Below are 25,167 nucleotides of genomic sequence, written 5' to 3' on the forward strand. Positions count from 1 at the left end.
AGGAAATGAGTCTTATTTATATTGGTAGAGAAGTTACTCCAGCAAGCCAAAAGGCATGGAAATGAAAACAAAAACAAAAACAAAAAATCCCTAGGTGTTTTGGGGAACACAAATAGATTATTTTGGCTGAAATGGGACATTCATTTCATTGGAGTATGGGGTATGAAAGAACTTCAGAAAGAAAGTCTATCGCCAAACCATAAAGAAACCTGAAAATTAAAGGACATTCAGTGCAACAGGCAGAGTCAGTAAAATTCTGAGGGTAGAGTAATTTGATAAGTTATGTTTTAGTAAGATTAATTTTTTAAGTCTCTGAAGCAAAAACCAGAGAGAAAAGAGTAAAATAGGTATTTATAATAGCTTAGGAATAAAATTATATTAGTTTCAACAAGCATAGCAGCAGTAAGAAGAGAAAAAAATTAATAGAGCTTGGTAATGGCTGAGGTGTCTGGCCTGGATAAGAGGGAAAGAGTAATAGTGTTAATAAAGAATGAAATATATCAGGAGAGAGTTCTTTCCATCTCAATGGCTTCTTTCCCTCTGCCTTAAATATAAAATTTTCTTGGGGAGAAAACAACAAAACTCCCTCAACTGACTCTGCTGCCAACTCTCTTTAACTACCAACATAGAGGAAATCTCAGAATGAATGTCCTATACTTTCACCTACTTTGAATCCTTCTTTCCCCTTTATTCTGCCACATTCTATCCTTCAAGGCACCTAATTCTAATTAGGTGCACCTAATTTGCACCTAATTCTCCTAAGGTTTGCTGGAACATCTTCTTTTGAAACTCTCTTTTTAGGAATTTATAATACCTTACACTACTTTGTGGTTCTCCTCCTCAGTCTCCGAACAATCTCCTTTTCACTGCTCTACTTCCTCCTCATTCCTCTCTGTTCTATATTCTCTTTATACCCTCTCCTCTGGAGAGTTAACACCTACTCTTACTGCTTCCATCATATCTTCTGCACAAATAATTCTGTGCCCAAATTCCAGTCTGGCATCTGTTTCTTCCTTCTGCAGCATAATCTATTGTGTTATGCAATGACACATAAAAGGCTTTAACTAATCTAAATTCTCACACCATTCAAATGCAGATTAACTGAAATGTCAATATAAATTTCTTATATAGCTTGAAGCATTTTTTTTCCAGCCTCAAGCAGGTGAGGAACAATGGCTGGATCACAAGAATTGATTTTTTTATAATAACGAAGAAGTATACAAAGACTGCCATATTTTTCAGAATTACTTACTCTTGGATAAGGAAGGCCACTGGTAGTATTGAAAGCTGGTAAAAGTTTGTAACCCAATTGCTTTGCCATTTGGAGAAGTTCATCATTGTACCACTGCATGTACTCCCCTTTTTCTTTCAGCATGATGGCCAATGAGTGTCCACCCAAAAGACCCCTAAAATCACAGAGGTGAAACATTAGCCACGTTGTCCAGATACTTAAACATCATCACCTAAAAAGATGTGGGTATCTTATTATCAACAATTTAGAGTACATAAGGAAAGATCACAGAAGAACTTAACTTTTTCCCTAACTCTGGCTACTCATTTTTTGGCAAACCATATTACATAGCCAGTATTAAAAAAAAAAAAAAAAAATCATATGTTTTATCTGTTGTAAAGTGTTTGGCATTCTTAAATACCTTAAATTTTCTTAAAATAAAAAACATCCTAGAAATCATTTATCTTAACAAATTTAACAGATTTGATTTTAAGAAATTTTAAATTTAATTTAATTATAGCATCATGAAATCTCTGACTTAGCATAACATTAAAAAAAAAACACAACCAACTCCCCACTCTGTATTAAATGTAATAGACTAATACACTCTGTGAAAAACTACAAAACTATTTCTTAAATTTAACTGAAGAATAGATTCACTTTGTCTGAAAAAGGAAATGAGTTACAATAACACAAAAGTAACCATTAAATATAAAACTACATGTTGAAACGCAAATTAATAAATCCTGTAATTCCTGTGTTCCAAGAATATTTCAAACTGTTTAGTTCAAAGGTAATCCTATAAATTCAGTTTCATTTGGCTTGAAGAGGTGCTGGTTAAGGTTAGTAAACTAGATAATCTGGCGAAAAACCTACGACGTAGCTAATACTCAAATATTCGACCTATAGTCAGTCCTTTTTTTAACAACAAACAAAGATTGCCTTTGATTTGAGTCTACAGCTATTCCCAAAGCCTGTTGCTCTCTGTGCCTCATATAATGCAGGGTCATCCCACAGCCTCTGTGTTTTATAATACCCCAACTTTTATCTTTTAAACATAAGAAATTTCTTGCTTTATTACCATCAAGAAATAAAGAGTGTACCCTTGGCTTTTCTGTTATTAAAATTAGAGCTTTAGTGTCTCACATACTTACCCAAGAACTCTGATGTTTGTTTCAAAGACTGATACAACTACATCATTATCTAAATTAACATCTCTTAAAACTTTTCTCACCGCATCTTCAAATTCTTTAGTTTTATTTAATACCTAGGAGAAGAAAATTATTGAAAACAAAGTCCTTTTCGACCAAGACATAAATACCCTCAAAATGAGCTGCTAATAGCAAGTTAATACCTTAAGACTCTAAAAAGTAACACATACAAAAAACTTTTCCCTTAAGCCTATTATAAAAATGTGATACTATCTAAAACTGAAAAAAATTAAATGCTTATTTATATTGCAAAGAATCTTTATTTAGACACACTTTTTTTAGACACACTGAAAAATCACTAGGACTTTAAAACAATCATCATCCGAACTGTTAGCTGGTGTGTATGACTCATGACTTAGAGCTGCAAGAGGTGAGCTCTACTGGGATTTGGCTTCCAAGTCAAAACAAAACAAAAACCACCCTACTCACCAAACATCATTCAAAAAGTTGCTTAGTCTCAGAAGAAAGCACATCCTTCAACTGATCCTAAATCATACACCACTTGCCATCTTCACCCCATGGATGCCGCAGCCCCTAACTAAGGAGGCAGTGCAATGTTGGGGTCAAGACCAAGCCCTGATTTGAATTCTGGTTCTTACTTCTATCTCTGAGGCTGTTCCTTCATCTACAAAAAGAGGAAATACCTACTCTCATAGGTTTGTTTTTCTAAATGAGGTAATGCATGTAAAGTACTTTTAGTAGAGCGCCTGACTTAGTTAACTGCTTGATATCATTACTATTATTACCATTATTACCATGAGGGTCTAGAATCCTAAGAACTCTGTGGATGCTTGCAATGAACTCCATGAAGGAAGGGGTCACTGTCATTACACAGGTTGCTTTAATTTTTCAGTATAAATTAAGGCTGCACAAGTAGATGTTACTGAGATCCCAGGTCCATTAAAAGTGGTTTCCCTTTACTTGACTGTTTCATCTTTTTGTTTGATAATATTTTATAGTGCTTTCTCACTTGATACTTCAAAAACATTCCATAAGAGTGTCTGACTAAAATTCAAGTAAAAGTAAAATTTAGGGTAAGCCTTGAGTAAAATATAATACAAAACCTGATTTTAAATTGAGTGCTTTCCCTTCTTAATCTCAAAGTCCATGTAAATTCTGCAGCCACAAATGCAGATGCGCACAGCCCTCTATCACTTCTAGAAGGAAACACAACTGTTCTACTCACTCCTCACACACACACCCCTTCTTAATATCATTTTGTTCATTTTATTCTTCCAAAGTCTATCTCCCAAGAATTGTTCCCAAGAATAGTACCAATGCTATTTGTTTCAAAGGAGAATAAAAATGGGAAGAGAGTTCTTTGTCCATAATTAGCTAAAAATTCATTCTAACAGCTCCATTAGTCAGTGAGTTTCTTAAGCACCTAGCTGATAACAAAGAACAAATTCAGGTCTCTTCCATTCCCCCATTATCTTTAATTTGTTCAATATCTTTCTTTCTGTAGATTTCATGGCAATGTTGAATTTAGTGGTAAATTTAAAGTTTTAGTGCTTGACTTCATTACAATCAATAGAAACTAGATGGCTAGAATTATGAACAAGAGGTTAAATTGAAAGATCAAACTATGACAACAGAAGGTCTACTTAACATATTATGGTATGACCAAAATAAAAGCAATAAGGTTGCATCCTGTCCCAAGTGATATGTCCTCTAAGATTTTCAAATAAACAAACCACAAATCAAAAAATGATCACAAAGTAAATTAGAAATATTAATAGCTGTATTGATAAAATGTACAAGATAACTTTCCTTCTAAACATAGGAAAAAACTTCCAAACTACTTTAATTTCTTCTAATTCTTCTGTTTAAATAGATATCTATTGATAGATATCTTAGATATCTAATCTAGGTCCTTCTGAAGTGAAAACAGGGGCCCAGAGAAGTTAAATAATTTGGCCAAGGTCACATATCAATATTAGGTGATCACTTCTTGGTACTCCCGGCTATGAGGAGTTAGAACTCAAGCTACACCAAACATTACTGAAAGTGTGGTCCACGGACCAGCAGCAACAGCACCACCAAGTGGCAACTTCCTAGAAACACATGCCCTTGGGCCCCATCTTCAGTCTACTGGATCACAACCTGCATTTTATTTTAGCAAGATCCCCAGATGACTTGTAGTACACTGAAGTTTAAAAAGCACTGCATTATTACACAGTGGTTCTCAAAGTTTAGCATACATTAGAATCATCTGGAAGCTTGTTAAAAAAATAGACTGCTGGGCCTTACTCCCAGACTTTCTGATTCAATAATGTCTGGGATGAGGCCCTACAATTTGTATTTCTAACTAGCTGCCAAGTGATGCTGATGCTGGTGGTGCAGGAATAATATTTTGAGAACCAATGTCAAAGTGGTATAACTTCAAAGCAGAATAGAACCTTTATGATAATGGCTGCTCAATTAGAGACCAACAGATTTCTAAATAGAGGAAAGTTATGCAGCCTAGAACCACATTTTCTCCTTCATTTCTGATAAAAATTTTAAAAACACAGAGAATATCTGAGGTCCATGTTCATAAAAATCAATAAGAGCTTAAAGAGAGATGATGGAGAACCTACTGTCTATAAGGATAAAGGCAAGATGACGGAACGAGAAACAAACTTAAGTCCACCTATGGTCTGTCCTAATACACAGCTACTGCTCCTTACTCACCCTACCAGATCAAGATAGACCTGATGTGCATCATTCAGCTATACTTATAAATAAATAACACCACTTAGTTTCTCCCAGGGTGGTAATTTGTGCCTCCTGGGATACCTGTTTATCTTTTTCTCTTCTATTACAGCAGAACACTATACCAAAAATAAGGACCACTAAACCAAAAATAAGGTACACAATATTCTCTCTCATTCTCATAGTCATTACAACATGGTTCACACATTCCTTTAATCTCTGAAAAATGAAGTCACAACTTTCAAAACCCTGATACAGCTAAAAAGGTCTAAACAACCATGGTCTTCTCAACATAAAAGGTCTTCTCAACCATGGCTGAATTTTATAAAGAAGAAGTTTTAGAGGAATGAATAATAATGCCCAGTCCCACTCCAGGAAAATTAAATCAGAATAACGTGGGAGAGAAGTATATTTTTTAAAACTTCACAAGTAATATTCCCAAGGTGCTGATATAGTTGACAGTCTCTGGTTAAAAAAGAAAAGAAAAAGAAAAAAGAATCACCCAGTGAAAGAAGAATGTAGAATCAATACTGGGAAGAAAAGCCAGGTTCTGAAAAATCTCTGCCACCACAAAGATTTTTCATCTTTTTAAAAAAATATTAATCAATACTTCAGACATTAACTCAAAGTTGAGAACTATGCCTTAAGGAAAATCCTGAAACAAGCCTAATTTTTATACCATAAATGATCTGAGAGTAAAGAACTAGAAAGATACTACCTTTAGAAATCATGACATCTGGAACTCAATCATTCCCCTCTGCCATCACAAACTGTCCCCAACTAGAATTAATTTAAATGATTTTGTATCCCATGAGGTTTAAAAGGAGTGCCAAGTAGTGATCACTTGGTGCTAAAAATCACTTCTGAGAAAAAATTAAATTTTTAATGAACATAATACATAAAAATTCTAATTTAACAATTTTAGTATGATTGTGGCATGTCTTTCTGGAACAAGAATATCAAGGGCATTTTCTAGAATTACTTTCTTCCAATATCATCAACCTCCTTGTCCGAAAGGGGCCATCACATAAGCTGACATACCTATAAATTATTTGAGTATCTCCATGATTCTACATAATTCCACTTGACATTCACACAACATTATCAATTCAAGAGCGTGAAAGATTTACTTAGAAGCAAAGATCAAATCATCTTAAATTCTGAAGGCTTCTATTTCAGACTTACTGTGTAACGATTATATTCGTAATACCTGAGTGCACATATTAAGAAATTTATAAAATAATTCAAGAAGAATCAAACCTACCACAAGAGTGTCCAAAGAGTCAATCAGTGTCAGGGAAAATCTAAGAAACAAGTATAGTGAGATACACAACATTAGAATTCTGAATATCTTATCCATGAGTGTATAAGCAGACGTATCTACATCCTACTGACTGGAAGCTTCCATTAACTAGTACTTCCATGCATCTACAGTACCGTGTAACTTGTAAAACACTGAAAGAACCTGAAAAGCCTTAACATCACATTTATGTTCAGCATAACTACATATCTTTCAAAATGAACAGAAATATTCATTAGTTCTTTTAAAAGCAAATAAAAATACTAAAGCATCAACATCTTATAACACATCAATGACTTTATATACATTCTAAAAGTTACATCCATCTTAACAAACTACTCAACTTTTCATTGATCTAAGAAGTAAACTGATTAATATTTTACAAAAGATAACAGAAAGGAATAAAGGAACTTAATGTAATACTTAAAGCAGTCTTTGAAATTTAACCAATCCCCAGATATACAACTGTACACTGCCTCTGAGATGTCTTAAGACTTGGGAACTCTGAGATGCCATGCCATCCCCTTTGTTAATACTCACTTTCCCAAGGCATCATCAACATCACCCCGACTTGGCTCTTGGCCTCTAACTCGACCTCTGCAGGTCAAAGGCATGAGTTCATCAGCTGGGTACGCATGTTCCTGCAAGGAAAATCTCAGTGAGTCACTAAGGAAAACAAGAGAAAGCACCCATCATTTAGAGAACACAACTTCTCACAGGTTTTTTTTTTTAAGTAAAATAAAAGTTAATCAAAAATTCTACTATCCTTACAGTGTATGGAACCTTAAAAGAAAAAAAAAACTTTTTAGCTATAAATATAATACATGCTTGGAAAAAAAATACAGGAAAATATTTCTTTGAAAATCTGACAATCCGTTTCCCCTCCACCCAATCTCACTCCCCAGAGATAATTACTGTTACAATTGGCATTTATCCTTCCAGATTTATCCACACACACTGAAATACATGCACATATATCATTTAAAAATTTCATTTACAAATAGGTACTCATGCCATATGCATACACTGTCCTAAAATTTGTTTACTTAAATCACTATGGGGTTTTCCATGCTGGAATTTTACAGATGTATTTTATTCTTTTTAATAACTGCAAAGTGATAATTTAATATTAGTTAGTATCATTGAGTACTTATGTTCTAAGCACTGTTCTATATATTTATTTATCACTCAACCCTCTGAAACAGATTCAATTTTTTCCATTTTATAGATGAGAAAACTGAGGCCCAGAAAAGTTAAGTAAGCCTATGTCATGCAACTAGTAAATGATGGATCCAGAATTCGAACCTGGCAACCTGACTCCAGAGCCTATACACTTACTTCACAGTACTTGCTCCTCATATTCTATTCCAAAGAATGAATATGCTAAAATTTATTTATTTATTCCTCTACTGATGAACATGCAGGTTGAACTCAATTTTTCACTGTATAAAAAATGCTTCAACAAACAGCTATATGCCCATGTCTTTTGTACATATGCTTGTATTTCTATGGATTAAACCCCTAAAGCCAGACCCAATGGGTCGAAGGTATGGATATTTAATTTTTGATAGCTACTATCAAACTGAAGACACCGATTTACACTCCTACAATACTCTAACATAGGAGATGATCAATAGTTTACATTTTGCCAATAGCGTGGATAAAAAATGGTATCTCAAGTTTCATTATTAATGAGGATAAATATCTTTTTGTATTAGCCATTGCTATTTCTTTTTTTGAAATGTCTGTTTATACCCTTTGTTCATTTTCTATTGGTTGTCTTATTAGCCAAGAGACTCCTTATACACTGTTATACACATTAAACATTTTTCTCCTGTCTTTCATTTGGCTTTTAACTTTGTTTATGGTACTTTTTACTTTAAGCTTTAAATATGTAGTTATATCTATTAGTCTCTTTCTTCATAGTTTCTAAATTTCAGGCATGGTTAAGAAGGCTATCTTGAGTCTCTGAAAACAGTACTCTTATAATTTTATTTTTTTATGTCTAGATATTTACTCCACCTGGAATCTAATTTTGTTTATGATGTGAAATAGGGATGTAACTGTATTTGTTCCCCCAAATAGCCAATTTCTTATATACCACCTTTTAAACTATTCATCCTTTCCCCAATTGCTTGAAATACAGCTTATTAGTTCAAAAGTGTCTACACAAACATACAGTTCTGTAGCCTCTACTCTGTTCCACAAACCTACTTCCTGCTCCAAAACCATTATCTTAATCATTCTATCTTTGCAACATGCCTTGCTACTTGGTTAAGCAATTCACTCCCCTCAATTATTTTCTTCTAAATTTTCTTAATGACTTTTTCAAGTTTACTCTTCTGGATAACTTTAAAATTTCCTTAAAATTCCATTGAGAGTTTAATTGGAAGAGCCTAAATTGGGGAGAACTGATATCTTTACCAATTAAATCTTCCGATCTAGGAATACTACATCAATATATTAATTCAGATCTTCTTTTATGAATTCAGTTTCCTCATATAGGTCTCACATATTTCTTAATATTTCTTAATAGGTACTTTTTTATTGAAATAGGTTGATGTACAAAATTATGTTAGTTTCAGGTGTACAACAGAGCGATTCAACTAATAGGCACTTTATAGTCTGGCATACTATTGAATAGATTTTTTTTAATGAATGATCATGACAGAGTATTTCTAGTCTAGGTGATAATGAAGCACATGCAAGAATCCTCCCTACTGTCTACTACAAACACAGTGAAATGTTGTATAAATTTTTAAAATTATTTTTAATACATAGCTGAGCTTGAGAATGAGGAAAGAAATGTTCAAGTACCAAAACTGAATAGCTGAGTGTAGAAGGTAAAGCTGCACTGACCACAACATGGGCATTAGGAATAAAAAGACAGGCCTTAGTGGGAAATATGTTAATGCCCAAAGGGTATGAGATTTGATGCTGTTGGCCCTGCATGCATGGCCATAAGCCAGTGAAGTAGGTTCTTTAAGTTGGGTAGTTGCTTCCATGAAACTGGACTAGAATATCTCCACCTACTGGGTGAGGGTCTTAAGAGAAAAGGAGGGAAACAAGAAAGACCTGCTGAAGTTTATATTTTCTTCACCAGGGGAGTATCCCTAAAAGATTCTTCTAAAATTAATAAAATGTGACTATGAGAAACATTTAGAAGCTAGAATTACTGTATTTACATATTTCAGCTTTATACAATATTTATTGACTACTTGACAAGAATAATAGGATTAATATACTCATACCTTTCCCCAGTTCAACTCAGGATTTTTATCAATTATATTATTATAGGCTGTTTTCACTATACACTTACAAATTGAGATCCACAATTTACTTAAACTCTCAACAACATAGTTCAAATCTCAGGTACCACTGTATTATTAAGTAATTGTACAGAATGCAAACTTTGATGCTAGTTCTTCAATCCACAGATCACTATGTAAATAATCAGTGATCAATCACACAACTTCTTTCAAAGTGGAATCAGTGACTGATCACTGTGTATCTATTGTTTAGTTCACAGACAGACAGCGAGCATGAAGTTATGTGCCTCCTTGTCACCTAGTGATAATCCTACATGACAGTTTGACAATTTATAAAAATAAATAATCAAAAGAGGAGATTAACCAACGAGGATGAAAGTTTGCAAAGAAATGAAAAGTGATAACACTCTAAGTGAAATTCAAATTGAACATAAAAGGGGTTATAGAAGAAACAGCTGACCATGGAATGTTGATACTGCTGCTATTCAAACAGTACCTAGATATGCAGCCAGAGGAATTTAGTGAAGGCCAAATTATCCACGTAGATGAAAAAAGTGGTTGTGACATAAAAGGATAAAGACATTGCAGAGGAAATATTGCCTGCAGAAAACTCCCCATTAAAGGAATTCCGAGAGATATTTCATGACACAGAGGGCAAAGGATAAAATTTTTGAAGCTGATCCAAATATTGAAATTTCTATACCTTCTATACAAGGTATAGCAGAGATGTATGGTCCATATCTTGAGTTATACAATGAGAAGAAGGCAAGCAAGGCAAGCACTGTTCTTAGTGAAGTTTTTGCAAAGAAATAACATTTTAAATTTCAAAGTCTTCAATATTTTGAATTATGGTATGCTAAAGAATAGTTTCAGCTATTTAAAAAATTTCCCTGTACATTTATATTCATCAGAAAGAAAATTTTTTGTGTTTGACAAAGATTTTAAAAGGTTTATAATACTTGTATTCTGGTCTGGAACTATAATTCCCACAGTTGCTAGTGTTAGAATTCTACTTAAACGGAGTCAACGCACACCATTTTTCTCAGGCTTCTCCATTGTTGAGTTTTTATTTTGATTCATCTCTTGGTTGCCTGAACTTTGTTCTCAGGTAAGTTCTTTTTATTTAGTTATTTTAAAAGTGTCATCAGTAATGTTATTTCTCTGGTATTCCTGGGTTAGGCTGGCTCTTGCCTTAACACTTGAAGAACAATCTGAATGGTTATAAAATGCCTTCAACATATGTTCTTTCCTTCAGAAATGTGAAAATACTATTCCACACCCTTCTTGTTCATTAAGTATATCACCCTGGCAAAGTTTCTAAGACTAGTCTGATCTTTTGTACCTTGAAGATGACCTGTTCCTCCTATACCTGCATGTCCACATGACTCTTAATTCTTAAAATTCAGCAAAAATATTCTTGATTCCCAATGTCCAACTCTGTCCTACTGCCTCTCACTAAACTCGATTATCTAGATTCCAAACTCACAGCACATTAGCAGCAAAAAAACAGAACAGAGGTCAGGAACACTAAACACATGGTCAACACAAAGAGAAAGACCAAAAATAATTTTTTTTAATTAAAGGGCTTCCCTGGTGGTGCAGTGGTTAAGAATCCGCCTGCCGATGCGGGGGGCACGGGTTTGAGCCCTGGTCCAGGAAGATCCCACATGCCGCGGAGCACCTAGGCCCATGTGCCACAACTGCTGAGCCTGCGCTCTAGAGCCCACGCGCCTAGAGCCCGTGCTCCGCAACAAGAGAAGCCACAACAATGAGAAGCCCGCACAATGAGAAGCCCGCGCACCGCAACGAGGAATAGCCCCCGCTCGCCGCAACTAGAGAAAACCCGTGCGCAGCAACAAAGACCCAATGCAGCCAAAAATAAATAAATAAATTAAAAAAAATTTTTAAATTAAAGTAGACTAAATACAAAAAGCACTGCAGACTCCAATCCTTCAGGTATTTTAAAAAGTTCTGTGCTCTACAATGATTTATTTCCTGAGGAAAGGGTTCCAGGCAACAAATATTTTGATATAATTAGAATCCACATGCAGCTACTAAATTCTGAATTCAATATTTTATAATATTAATATTATATATATATTTTTAGTATAAATTCCTAATTACTTTTACATGTGTCTTTTAGATGTCAAGTTCCTAACTACTTTTTCAGTTAATTCCAACAGAATCGTGATTTACCAGAATGCACAATATTTTTATTGCTTTATAGCTCTATATCTAACACATATAAACAACACTTAGAAGTAACTCAAGATAAGTAATATTTTTTAAAACTTGCTGATATATTTTGCAAGGTACTTTGTAAAAGATCACTCAAATGTTAATTTGATTGTAAAGAGCTCCTTACTTTTTAAACCGCTGCTTATAAAAATTAATACTACTATTTTTAGGGTTTTGCAAAACACACACACACACACACACACACACATACACAAACACCTTTGTCTGAAATAAACTCAAACCCTAAGCTCATCCAGGTAAGAAAAATATTAATAGCAACTGCAAACCAGAAAAATCAAATAAGGGAGTTTTGAACCAGGTGTAAAAATACTTTATGTCCCTGTTTCAACATTAAGGATAGAAACAAAACCACAGCCTTTTCTTTGGGTTAACCACAAAGCAAACTACAGTTGGCTTGCATAAATTCAGAGCAATGCATACATGGCACATAAACAGCTGTATTACACTTCAAACATCCTGGCTATTCGAGGTTACAGTAATGCTTTCTCTTCACAATGTATTGCCAAGACAAAGGATAAGAAATTCATACTGCTATGACTCAGAGCCAGAAAAAAAACCTTTAAAAATTATCACTCAAATTAAAACTCGGGTGATAAAAGAGTCCTATATCAATTAAGTAGAACAGGTGCCTAGCTAAAAGTAAGAGCAAAAACATAAAACAAAACACAGTAGACTCTCCACATCAGAGTCTAAATTTACTGGCACTTTGATATAACTCTGCTTCAAAACACTCAAATCAAACTGGCATCCAAAACTGACTTTTTAGTAAAACCAATTCCAAAAACTAGGCAAAGGGAAGAGACTTTATTCTACTAATAAGACAAAAGTATTATTTATAATAGTGAGTTATTGAAGATATCAAATCTATTTAATTTCCCATAAAGTTACATACATTTCAAATGTTTTATTCCAGATCCTTATTGTTAAACACCTCCCGCCTTGAGGCAGGTAAGGTATTCCTTCCTAAAATAAAAACTAAATGATACTTAATAAATCATCTATCATATATTGATAGCATATGCTAATTACTGATTGAACTTGCATAATTTCTCAGTTCTCTTTTCACCCCAAGTCAAATTTTCCTTTTTCCTTTTGTTCACTATTTATACTCACTTATTAAACCATTTTTCAGGTGTTTAGGATTCCATTTATCTAAACTATTAAATTATTAATACTTCTACATTGAACATATGATCCTTTGAGGTAACATACTTTCTGGAATGTTTCTCAGCGCTGAGGAGAAATAAGTAACAAAACTGCAGTTGTCTCATAAGATTTTAAATTAATCACAACAGAGTAGAGTGTTAGCATGCTTTAAAAGTTTCTACTCAAAATACGATGAGAACAAGTTTCCAAATTCTTCAGTATATGTTAATCAATTTGGTTTTGATCAATGATAAAATAAATTGAACTTATGAAATAATATTATATGAAATAAATAAATGATAATAAATAATGTTATAATGAAATAAAGTCCTGCTACCAACAGATTGTTTTAGGAAGATTGTTATCAATAATGCAGAAAAAGCATTTGACAAAATTCAATAAATACCCTGTGATGATGAAAATTCTCAGCAAACTAGAAATAGAAAGGAACTTAATTAATATAGAGCATCTATGAAAAACCTACAGCCAATATCATACTTAACAGTGAAAGGCTAACTGCTTTCTCCATAAGATTAGGAAAGAGACAAGGATCTCAACACTTCTTTTCAACATAATACTGTAAGTCCTAGCCACTGCTATAAGAAGAAATAAAAGGCACATAGTTTGGAGGAAGGAAGAAGGAAAAGTCTTTGTTTGCAGATGACATGATTGACCATGTGGGAAATCCTAAGGAATCTACCAAAAAAGCTACTAGAAATAATAAATGAATTTAGCAAGGATCTAAGGTTATCAGAAAAAAGTTGTATTTCTGTATAACATCAATGGACAATTGGAAATTAAAATCTGAAAAACTACAATTTACAATAGCATAAAAAATATGAAATAATTATGAATAAATTTAACAAAAGATGTGCAAGACCTGTACACTGGAAAGTGCAAACCACTGCTAACATTAAGAACTAAATAAATGGACAGAGACATCATGTTCATGGATTGAGAGACTTGATACTGTTAAGAAGTCAATCTCTCCAAATTGATCTATAGATTTCAACATAATCCCAATCAATAGCTCAACAGGCTTTTTTTTTAAGAAGTTGACAACATGATTCTAAAATTTACATGGAAATGCAAAGAACCTAAAATATTCAAAACAATTTTGAAAAAGAACAAAACTGAAAGACTTACACTGCCTGATTTCAGGACTTAATATCACTTAATTCAAGACAGGGTGATATTGATGTATGAATAGATATTTACCAGTGGAAAAAAATACAGAGTCTACAAACAGACCCATGCATATACAGTTAACTGATTTTACAAACAAAGGTGCCAAAGTAATTCAGTGGGGCAAGGATACTTTTTTCAACAAATAGTGCTGGAATAACTGGATATCCACATAGAAAAAAAATATATATAAAGAAACCTTTACCTCACACCATATATACAAACATTAACTCAAAATGGGTAATAGATCTCATTGAAAAAGCTAAAATTATAAAACAGCTAGAAGAAAACAAGAAAATCTTTGTGACCCTGGGCTAGGCAAATATTTCTTTAGGTAGGCTATAAAAGAGATGAATCATAAAAGAAAAAGGATAAATTGGACTTGGTCACAATTTAAAACATTTGCACTTCAAAAAACATTAAGAAAATTAAAAGGCGAAGTACAGACGGGGAGAAAATACCTGCAAAACATATATGTGATAAAGGACTGATATCCAGAAAATACATATCTCTTATGACTCAGTTATAACAGGACAAATGACCTGGTTTTAAAATGGCAAGAGATCTGAACAGATGTTTCACCAAAAAAAGATATACTAAGCACATGGAAAGATTTTCAACATCATTAGTCATCAGAAAAAAATCAAATTAAAATCACAACAAAATACCACTACACACCCACTAGAATGGCTAAAATTAAAAAGACTGAAAATACATAGTGTTGGAGAAGGTGTGGAGCAACTAAAATTCTTATAATTGCTTGTGTGGAATGTAAAATGTTACAGTCACTTTAGAAAAGTTTGGCAGTTTCTTATAAAAAGTTAAACTTAACCTTCCCATATGACCTAGCAATCCCATTCCTAAGTATGAAAATGTATGTCCACAAAGAAATTTGCATTCACAGGTTCACAGCAGTCTTTTAGTAATAGCCAAAGACCAGACACAAGCTAAATATTTATCAACTGGTGAATGAATAAATAAACTGTGTTCTATCAAATCAACGAATACTAATGAGTAATAAATAGGAACTACAATATCTCCAACAACATGGACAAATCTCAAAAACATCATGCTACAGGAAAGAATGTGAACCAAAACACTACATACATATTTTAAGATGCCATTGATATGAAATCCTAGAAAAGGGAAAACTAGTGACAAAGAGCAGATCACAATGGTTGCTAGAGGTCAGAGGTGGAGAAAAGGAACTGACTGCATAGGAGCATGAGGAAGCTTTTTGGGGTGATGGAAATGTTCTAGATCATAAATGTGGTGGTAGTTAAACAACTGCATACAACTGTCTGACTCGGAACCATGCATTTGAAATTGGAAATCTTTTTCTCTGTAAATTCTACCTAAATAAATAGAAAGACCTGGTTCTATTAAAATCCTACATGGAGTATCAGAGTGTGATTAAAAAAAAAAAACTATGAGAGGATACTAGAGAATTTCTTAAGTCATTTTGGCAGATTTTTAGGATGTTCTAAAAGTAGAGGCCAAGGAACAATGGTTAATAAAAGGTAGTCCTACAACTGTCTATGCAAAAAAATGTACATATACATATACATTTATATCTTTCCTCCTCCCAACTATTAATATCACTTCTAAATACTTTTTTTACAGAATTACTCTTTTTGATGAAGAAACTATCAAAAAGAAACATTAGGTACAGTTTCAAAAAGGAAATATGAAAAAGTTCTAGAGATAGATGGTGATATTTACACAATGTGAATGTAATTAATGCCATAGGACTGTACACTTAAAAAGGGTTAAAATGGTAAATTTTATGTTATGTATATTTTACCACAGTAAAAAATGTTTTTAAAAAATTAGAAAAAAAATAATTCTACGAAAACTTACATAAATCTAGAAATCCACAAGAAAGTTACATTTTAAAACAGTTCCTTTTATTTAAATGATAGACTGATCTCTTTCTCTGAACTGTGCACTCACGAAATCAAGCTTAAAAGTGGTTATTGGTATGATGCTACTAGTTAAAGGAAACTGTGCTTACCAACGATTTTAGAGTTTATTTATAATGTTTAGGGCTCTACCAAAGTAGTTTCTGCTTATAACAGTGAATAATTGAGTTATCTACAGTAGACAGGAAAAACATTAGAAGACGAAGATCAGATCAGAGAGCTCAGATCCAAAATGGTTATTTGGTGGCCTAAATACATGTGTTTTGTCATCTAAATTAATCTGCAAACAGACCTCAGCACAAATACTAAAAACATGCTAATAGAAGCCCTAAAGTAGCTGGGTCTAAGGTAAATAAGGTCATGCAAGAACTGACAAAACAAACATCTAATTTCATGCTATTTGGGGAAAAAAGAAAGCCATCTGTGCAATTCATTGTGGATAAACTGCAGTCTGATTGGGGCTAGAGATCTGTCAAGTACAGTCGTTACGATTGTTGGTACTTATGCTATTAATTGATAAAATCAGAAAATTCCTGGATGTAACACCAAGAGATGGTAGAGATGTAGTAATCTACCTAAGGCTGGCAGGGCATTGTTATTGAAAAACAGCATTAATAGAACCTGGGGAATCATTAAAAAAACAAAAAAAAGCTCAAAGCCTGCATGCCTAGAACAAGGAAAGAATGAGTGTGTTTGAAGGAAGTTCTATGCACAATCTGGGGAATGAGTTCTGAGTTAAAGCCTCGACAAATTTTAGGAGGGCAATTTCAATCTCAGGTAGAAAATGAATTACTAGTAGCAGTAATGGTAGCAGCAGCAGTTGGTAGCAGTAAACTCTTACACAGTGCTTCCTATTTGCTGGACACAAGTTCTAAGCACTTTAATTGTATTAATTTGTTTAATCCTTACAACAACATTGTGAGGCAGGTGAACCATTTTAGAGAGATGAAGAAATAGGTTCAGGGAGATTTGGTACCTTTCCCATTGTAACCCAGCTGGTAGGTGGCAGAGCCACCTCAGGGTGTCCTGCTCCATTTCCAGAGTTCTTGCTCTTAATCATATTATTTTGCTTGTCTTTGGAAAATAAGTGTTTTCCCGGGAACCAAGAAAGTTAAAAGGAATTGCTGTAATTGTATACTAGACTGGAGAGAAATATTTTTAAAAACTACTAAGAAATGAAAAGTTTTCAACATTTATTAAATGCCCACCATGTGCCAGGCATTTTACATTTTAGCATAGTAGGCAACTGACTACACCAAAGTAAACAGTTATAGATCCCCAAATTTACCATTAACTTGTATTTTTAATAAAATTTACTAAATGATTTCTTTGATTTTAAAAGGCAAAGATATATCACAATAATCAAACGCAAAAAAAAAAATTTGATTACACCTTCACAAGAATTCAATTCAGTTCTTTCAAAACCAAAAAACCAAAACATAAAACATTTATGTACCAGGCATGATGCTAGCTAGGCACAGGACATATAGAAGATGAATTTATTAAAAATTAAAGAAAATGGTCTCTTGTTCTCAAAAATCCTAGAATCTACAATAATCCTTTGTACTTATCCCCATTTTACATAGGAAGACACTGCTCAGGGGGATTAAATGATCTGTTTAGGGTCCAAGCTAAATAGCTGAGATAGGATTTGAACTCAAACCCATCTCACTCTAAAACCTATATACACTTTTATTCTATAGCAAGCTAATAGTGTTTCTGAGTATAGGAACTAGAAAAAATTTTCAACTGACTTCATATAACAAGTACAGGGCACCTGGTCTCTGTTTAATATTTTAGAACTGTTTCATGGTAGTTGAGAACTTGAAAAGGGGAAGTGTGAATTCTAGACTAAATCTTGGGTTACAAACCTCACATAAATTGAGCATAGCACAAGTACACTGCAAGAGTCACTCATGTTGTAAAATAGTTGAATATTTTAAAATACATAATGCAGTAGACTGCAGAGGGGTGTGACTCCACTGGAAAAATGGAGAGGGGTGTTAATTCCAGGAGTTTCCAGTCTTTGGAATTGAAATCCCTCTCTTTTAGATCTTATAGGCAGGTGGGTGTAATAGAAAGTTACCCAGTTAGGGTCCAATACATAGGAATTGGACCAGGAAGTCCTCTGAGGGCTGCCCTTGGTACCTGCTCTGTCAGAAACCCATTTCTATAGTAGGAAAAAATGTACTGATATAACTTTCTGCTGTTTACCTAATAAGGAACAAGATGTTAAAGATACCGTGCTTTACAAAGAGACGACGCTATTCAGAGTGAGACGTATTGAATTAATCCAGCTGTATACCACTGTATTCAACTTTGGAACGAAAAGTATGCATTTATGACATAGGTTTGAGGATGTATCCTGGACCCACTTGGCCGCCTCAAAACTACTAGCTTAGATTTGTTAAATTATGCTTTGCCCAAACTGAATTAACCAGGGATAAATGATTTTGAAAGAAATGTTAAGGGAATGGCTGAGTCTTGAGAAATGAATTCAAAACTGTGTTTTCAACATGGTTAAAAATACCCGAAACTTCATCACCATCATGTCCTAAAAACATTTAAGAACTCAGTATGTACTCTTAAAAACTGTACAGTATAAAAGGGAATAAGAATTATCAAATATAAGGCATGTTTAAAAAATACAAAAATGCATAAAAGCATATGTACTTACATGTTCATAAAGATAATGTTAATATATAAAGATTTTTGGGTAACAGAAAAATGGACTCAGAATCAGTTGAAAAATTCTTAAAGCAGAATCAATTAAAGTTAGTTCTCTGCCAAACTTTTCCCAACTACATTTTATAGGCCTTAATCATAAAAGAAGATCTGCTGACATAACAAGGCATAAGAAGTAATTCTCAGAATAATTCGATTAAACTCTTCAAAATTACACAAATTTACATGTAAAATATGTTTTGAACTCTAAAATTTGCTGGCTAGTTATCTTTTAAAAATTATTATCACTATGTTTTTGCAATTTAAGATCATTTTATTGAGTGGCAAGAGGTGGCCAGGGCAGGGGAGCAGCTACAGATGTCCTTCCCCACCTCCTACCCCTGTACTATAGGGGGATTAAATTTTTAATTGTGGTTCAAAACATGTAACAGAAAATATACCATTTTTAAGTGTAAGTTTAGCAGTGTTAAGTATATTCACCATTGCGAAAGAGGTCTCCAGAACTTTTTCATCTTGTAAAACTGAACTTGCTACTTCATCTCAAGTGAGCACTAAGACATTTTAAAACAATATGGATCAGCATATCTAGAAAGCAAAATATATTCAAATCAAGGCATACTATGAGGATATAATTTGGACAGAAACTAGGTGACAGTTTGACTCACTTAAGCAATTGTTTTCTTCAGAGTGAAAAAAGTAATTTTGTAAATAGGTTTTTTTTAAATTAAGAGAATCATTTTCCTTAAGGCCAGAGATAACAGCTTATTCATGTTTACATCCACCTTAACTATATATTTAATAAACACTGCTGATAGCATCAAAGGAAACTATTTAAATACCAAGTTTCATAATCTAATTCAATTTATTCTTACCTATTCAATAAATTGGTTTTCTAAGAACCACTAGCAGGAATACTCTGTTAGCCTATGTTTGTACTATTTTTTAAAAACTTCCTTTAAAAAAATTAATAACAATTTTTTAAAGGAAATAAAATTTATTAATTCAGGTTTTAAAATTCCCAGTTGACCGTGCTCACATAATAATCAGCTCTCATAAATGGTATATAAAGATAAGCTTTCTACTTACCATATAGTTACCATAAGCATGATCAAACATTTCCAGTACTTGATTCCTAATTTTAAAAAAGCAGAAATGGGAAAATATTAAGTATATTCTATTTATTGTCTTTCAAAAAGTTAATGCTCCTTCATAAACATATACCAATAAAAAACAAAAGAAAAATTTAGTTAGGAAGGAACATAAACAGGGTCAGGAAATACACCCATGTTAGTAGACAAGCTTTCATGAATCACGCAGAGATGGGCCAAACTTTTCCTATTGTAGCAATTTATGTAAAAGTCATCTTATAATCTTACCTAAGAAAACTGCTGAATGATACATGCCATGCAGAGAGAAGAAAATCTGATGATGAAAAACAATTACCTCTTAACAAAATTATTTAACATAAATGTCTTGAAAGGGGAAAATACTGAAGAGACCCAAAAGAAATAATTATTACCATTTATTGCTTATACTATACATTCTACCAAAAGAAAGGGGTTGGTGTGTGTATTGCTATGAAATAATGATACTCTATGAAGCCTCTGCCTTTCCCCTTAAACTGAATAAGATCACTAATGCCTAGTTTAACACATTTCTGTTAATATGTTTGTCACATTTCCAAAAGATACATTTTATGATTTTATGATGTACCTTTGGCTCCTTTAAAAAACTGTCAAAAGTCAAATAAACAATATTCACCCCTGATATGAGAAAACTAATCCTCAAAAAGAGATCTGTGTATTTTGGCTAACTTTCTCAAAATCCCCAAAATGACTGTATAAAATGGAAATTTCTGATCCCCACACCAGATTTACTAAGTCAAAATCTGCAAGGTTGGGACCAAGGAATCAGTCTTTCAATTAAACACTCTCAAATTGGGGGAGTGAGGGTTATAGGAAAAACTACAAAAAATGTTATGGCTAGGCAAGGCCAAGTCTCTCCATAATTAGCAAAAGAAAAACATTTTAATAATCTTTTATTAATTCTTCCTATTATTCCCAAAGTTCCAATCACTAATGGCAAGAATTGAAGAGAATATTAAAGAAAATGGCTGGATATATTTTTACTTTACCCCCTGTTATACTGCAATTATCATTTTAAAAACTGTAATCATAGATGATGAAATACTGGTAATGATATAGCTAGCAGACAGAAAAGGACTAATTTCCAGATCCTGGCTATAATAACCAGCAAAATCAAGTACACTCAAACTTGTGAACTGAACAAGCTAAGTCCTGACAACTTTTTATAGTCATTTAAAAACACCTAATCATTAACAAGGTGATAAGTCACTTTGCTAAAACACTAATTCTTTATATGTTTATATGTATGATAGAATATGGATCAAGTTATCTCAGAAAATTACAGAGTATCTCAAAAAATCCTTCTAGACTTTTAAAATTATATTGCAGGTGATAAAGAGCTCTCAAATTAGCTAATAAACAAACAAACAAAAAGGAGCTAAATTTTCCCTTCAAGCACTGATATCAATAAATGGAATATGGAAATTCTTTTTTCCTTCCCCTAAAATAGAATTAATACAAAATTATTGTCAAGAAGCAAATTTCTGTAACTGGTAATAGTAGTGCCTAGACATGTGTATTACAGGTAACATAAGCTTTAACTTGTTAACCCAACTTTGCAAGCATTCAAGCTTCAAGACTATGAATAAATCACGACTGCAAACAAGAAGGACACATTATTTTCCAATCCTTACATTTATGCAGCACATGATCATCAAATTTCACAACACATCCTTCAAAGTGGAGGTATTTAATATCCAGTTGAGCTCTCTCACTTTCTTAATTACACATATAAGTTCTAACACTCATTTAAATACAGAATGGTAGAATAATTACTATATAATACAGTTTTTTTCTATAAGGTTTTATATCTATTCAACAACTGGATAAAAATGTATTGGAAATTAGATCTATAAATCAGCTTTTTCTAAAGTTACATTGCTTGCCAACACGCTACAGAAATTGAACTGTTTTATACTTCATTTTTTAAGTAAAAACATTAACAACTTTTGTAACATTTAAAACACAAAAACAAAAATGAATTCCAGGAAGTAAAGACTACATATAACCAGGTAAATAATTCCATAAACTATAAACTGCAAGCAACCGAGCAACTGCTTACTATTCATGATAATTTCAGTCTTTATCATTAGTTTAGTTTGGGCGGGGGGTAGGGAAAGGGATAGGCATTTTCTATTTTTTATCATAAATCATTATTTGGATTTTCAAAAAAAAATTGTACAGGTAAACCTAATAAATCATAGTTCCGTTTCCTGAAAATTCCTGGATGAGAAAGCAGTCAAGCAATGTGTATTTGTGGTTTGTAGCTATAGACTCTTATTCTACTCTTACCCTAGAGTAAGGCAATCTAAATTAACAAGCCTAAATAATTGTAACTTCACTTTCATAAATGATCTCAAAATTTGATCTGAAATCTCAAGCCAATTTGGTTGGGGCTCTACAGTTAAAAATTTATTTTGGTCAAAAATGAGTTATCGGGCTTCCCTGGTGGCGCAGTGGTTGAGAATCCGCCTGCCGATGCAGGGGACACGGGTTCGTGCCCCGGTCCGGGAAGATCCCACATGCCGCGGAGCGGCTGGGCCCGTGAGCCATGGCCGCTGAGCCTCCGCGTAAGGCAAAAAAAAAAAAAAAAAAAAAAAAAAGAGTTATCCAATGACTTTTCTTCAAATAAAAAATTTTAACAAAAAAAGGAGAAAGGGGAGTCGTGGTCAAATAAAAATACTTGCTGTCCTTAACAGACTTGAAGCTTCTCTGTCCAAGTCTTATGGAAGTGTAGCAGAGTGGAGTGAGCACAGGCTCTGAAGTCATACAGACCCGGGTTTGAATACTAGCTCCACCATTTACTTAGCTCTGTAACTTTGAACAAGTCAACCTTGAGTCTCAATTTCCTCATCTGCAAAATGGGGATCGCATCTACCTCATTAAGAACTAGAGAGGATTACAGAGATAGTATATGTAAAGTGCCTGGCACAGAGTAGGGTATTCAGTAAAGCAGTTATCAGTGATACATTAAATTCACAAAGAGAAAATTTAAGACACTTATTAGAGTTTACTGGTAACTTTGTTTTGATAACTGACACTTTAAATTTTCCAACAAGTGTCTTTTATTGCTATTTTATTTAAAAACTAATACAAGAATCTTGCAACAATTTAAACAATATAGAAGTCTGTATATATCGATAAAATAAAACCTAATGGTTTTACCTCACCTCCTTTGTAACTCCAGGAGGTAGTCATCTTTCCATGTTTTTCTGAGCTTCATGGGATGGTACTACAGATAGTATTCTACAGCTTACATCTTTTTGGCCTTGGGAGTATATTCTGGGTAGCCTTCTGATGACCTAACTCCTCCTTAATATCTGAATATTATTCCATAATATGGATGTTCCAAGGAACAGCTGTTCTTTCAAAATGCACATCCTTGTACACCTATCTCTACTTTAATAGTGCTTTTATTTCTGTAGGATAGAGTCCCTGAGATGGGATTAATGAATCAAAGAATACATACAATTTAAATTTTAGGAGACTGTCAATAAATTACAGCAATTTACACTCCCACCAAGTTTCTTCTCACACCTCAACTATCCAGTCAGTACTCCATCCATGTATCGTGTTTTGTATTTACCAGCCTGATGGCAAAAACCCCAGCTATTTCATTGTTTTAGTCTGCATCTCTCACATTTATGAGGTTGAGTAACTTCATGTTTATTGACCATTTGCATTTCCTCTTGTGTGAATTAACTCTTCACGCCCTTTGCCTATTTTCTACTGGTTCTTGGCTTTTTCCTTATTCATTTGTGGGACCTGGTGTGTATTAGGAACACTTACTCTAAATTAAATGCTGTACATATAACTGATGATTTTATGACTTTCAAGACTGATAAAACTACTTTGAGTAAAGTGAATAGGTATATTTAACTGGGGCTTTTGAATACTACCATCAAATACTGTTCTACTATGAAAATGCAGTGCAAGAAAGCACTGCAAGGAAATGGTAAAATGTGTAAAGTTCAAGTTCCAATGAACGCCCCCTATTCCGTAACAGGTGTAAACATGATTTCCTTAACGGCTGTGAGATCAGCAACATTTCCCACCTGGGAGCTCACTTGTGCAAGAAATCTAACCACGTCTCTGATGAAGGCAACCTCAGAACTCTCGCGCGCAGGGAAACGGGCTATAGCCCCCTTCACCGGCCAGTGACATGGCAGCCGCGTTGACACACCGCGGCTGGCCTTAAGGAGCCTGCACGTGTCACAGGCGGCCCGGGCGACACCCCGACAGTCCCGCGAGGTCGCATCGCGGGCGGCGACCCCCACTTTCCCGGACCCTGTCCACCCCGCCAGGGTTCTCTCGAGGCAACAGCCGTCCCAATCGCGACAGGAGAGGCCACTGGGCGCCCGGGTCGCAATGACAGGCACCTCGCCCGTGGTCAGCCTCACGAGGAAACCCACCCCAGGCTTCCAAGCACCCTTACCCAAGCTTCTGTTTCTCCTCCCTACTCATGGGCGAGGCCCCCGCCGTCCACACGGACGTGGCCGACACCAGGCAGAGCGCGGCCGTCGCCGCCACCAGGCTCCATGGCGCTCGCTGGGGGACCGAGGACCCAAAGCCCCGGCCGCCGCCGGGTTCGCTCATGGCCCCGCGGTTCCGCGCACGCGCACGCGCAGCTGCTACGCCCGGCCGGTGGGACACATTGCCGGACGCCGGTGGCAAAGGGGCTGCGAGCCGTGCCGAGGCCGGGATGCGGAGGAACGCGAGCGGCCGCCGTCGCCGAGCTGCTTCCCGAAGCCACCGAGCCGGTCCCCAGCGCCAGCGATGCCACCGCCCTCTGCTCTCAGCAGCCCGGAGCGCCTCCCCCAGCTTTCCGGTGTCGTAGTCTAGGAAACCACCTCCCCCAACGCTACTTCCGGGTAGGGCCCAAGATGCTAAGCCTCAGGACCAATGGGGGCCGGATCGGAGAGGGGCTGGCCCGGGGGACAGGAGAGGGCATTGGCCGGGAGAAGTGAGACGTGGACAAAAGGCGGGACCGGGGAGGGACCTTTCGCCTCGGCCATCCTCCGACCCGTGAACTTGAGGCCTGAAAACTACCGCTCCCAGCGTGCACTGCTTCCTCCGCGGCTCTCTCGCAATCGGGCTCCACCGGGCTAAAATTTCCACTC

The 25,167-nt window shown here is 34.9% G+C and overlaps 1 protein-coding gene across 6 annotated transcripts in view; it reads right to left on the bottom strand.

Moving 5' to 3' along the window:
- EDEM3 (ER degradation enhancing alpha-mannosidase like protein 3) overlaps positions 1 to 24,810 on the bottom strand; it is a 91,780-nt gene extending 66,970 nt beyond the window's left edge. For 2 of the 6 annotated variants that reach the window (XM_024133775.3, XM_028488420.2), the window contains exons 1-6: positions 24,483 to 24,810; positions 19,989 to 20,034; positions 6,977 to 7,077; positions 6,401 to 6,440; positions 2,386 to 2,498; positions 1,253 to 1,406 (exon numbers count right to left, since the gene is read on the bottom strand). In XM_024133775.3, the coding sequence (XP_023989543.1) occupies positions 1,253 to 1,406; positions 2,386 to 2,498; positions 6,401 to 6,440; positions 6,977 to 7,077; positions 19,989 to 20,034; positions 24,483 to 24,643 (615 nt within the window). In that variant the 5' untranslated portion in view covers positions 24,644 to 24,810. Of the gene's footprint in view, positions 1 to 1,252; positions 1,407 to 2,385; positions 2,499 to 6,400; positions 6,441 to 6,976; positions 7,078 to 19,382; positions 19,488 to 19,988; positions 20,035 to 24,482 lie in introns of those variants that run through there. The other 4 variants (XM_024133776.3, XM_028488422.2, XM_024133778.3 and 1 more) reach the window with 4 other exon arrangements.
- Positions 24,811 to 25,167: the final 357 nt, after the last annotated feature.

This window comes from Physeter macrocephalus, chromosome 4 (assembly GCF_002837175.3).
Source record: "Physeter macrocephalus isolate SW-GA chromosome 4, ASM283717v5, whole genome shotgun sequence".
NCBI classification, from domain to species: domain Eukaryota; kingdom Metazoa; phylum Chordata; class Mammalia; order Artiodactyla; family Physeteridae; genus Physeter; species Physeter macrocephalus.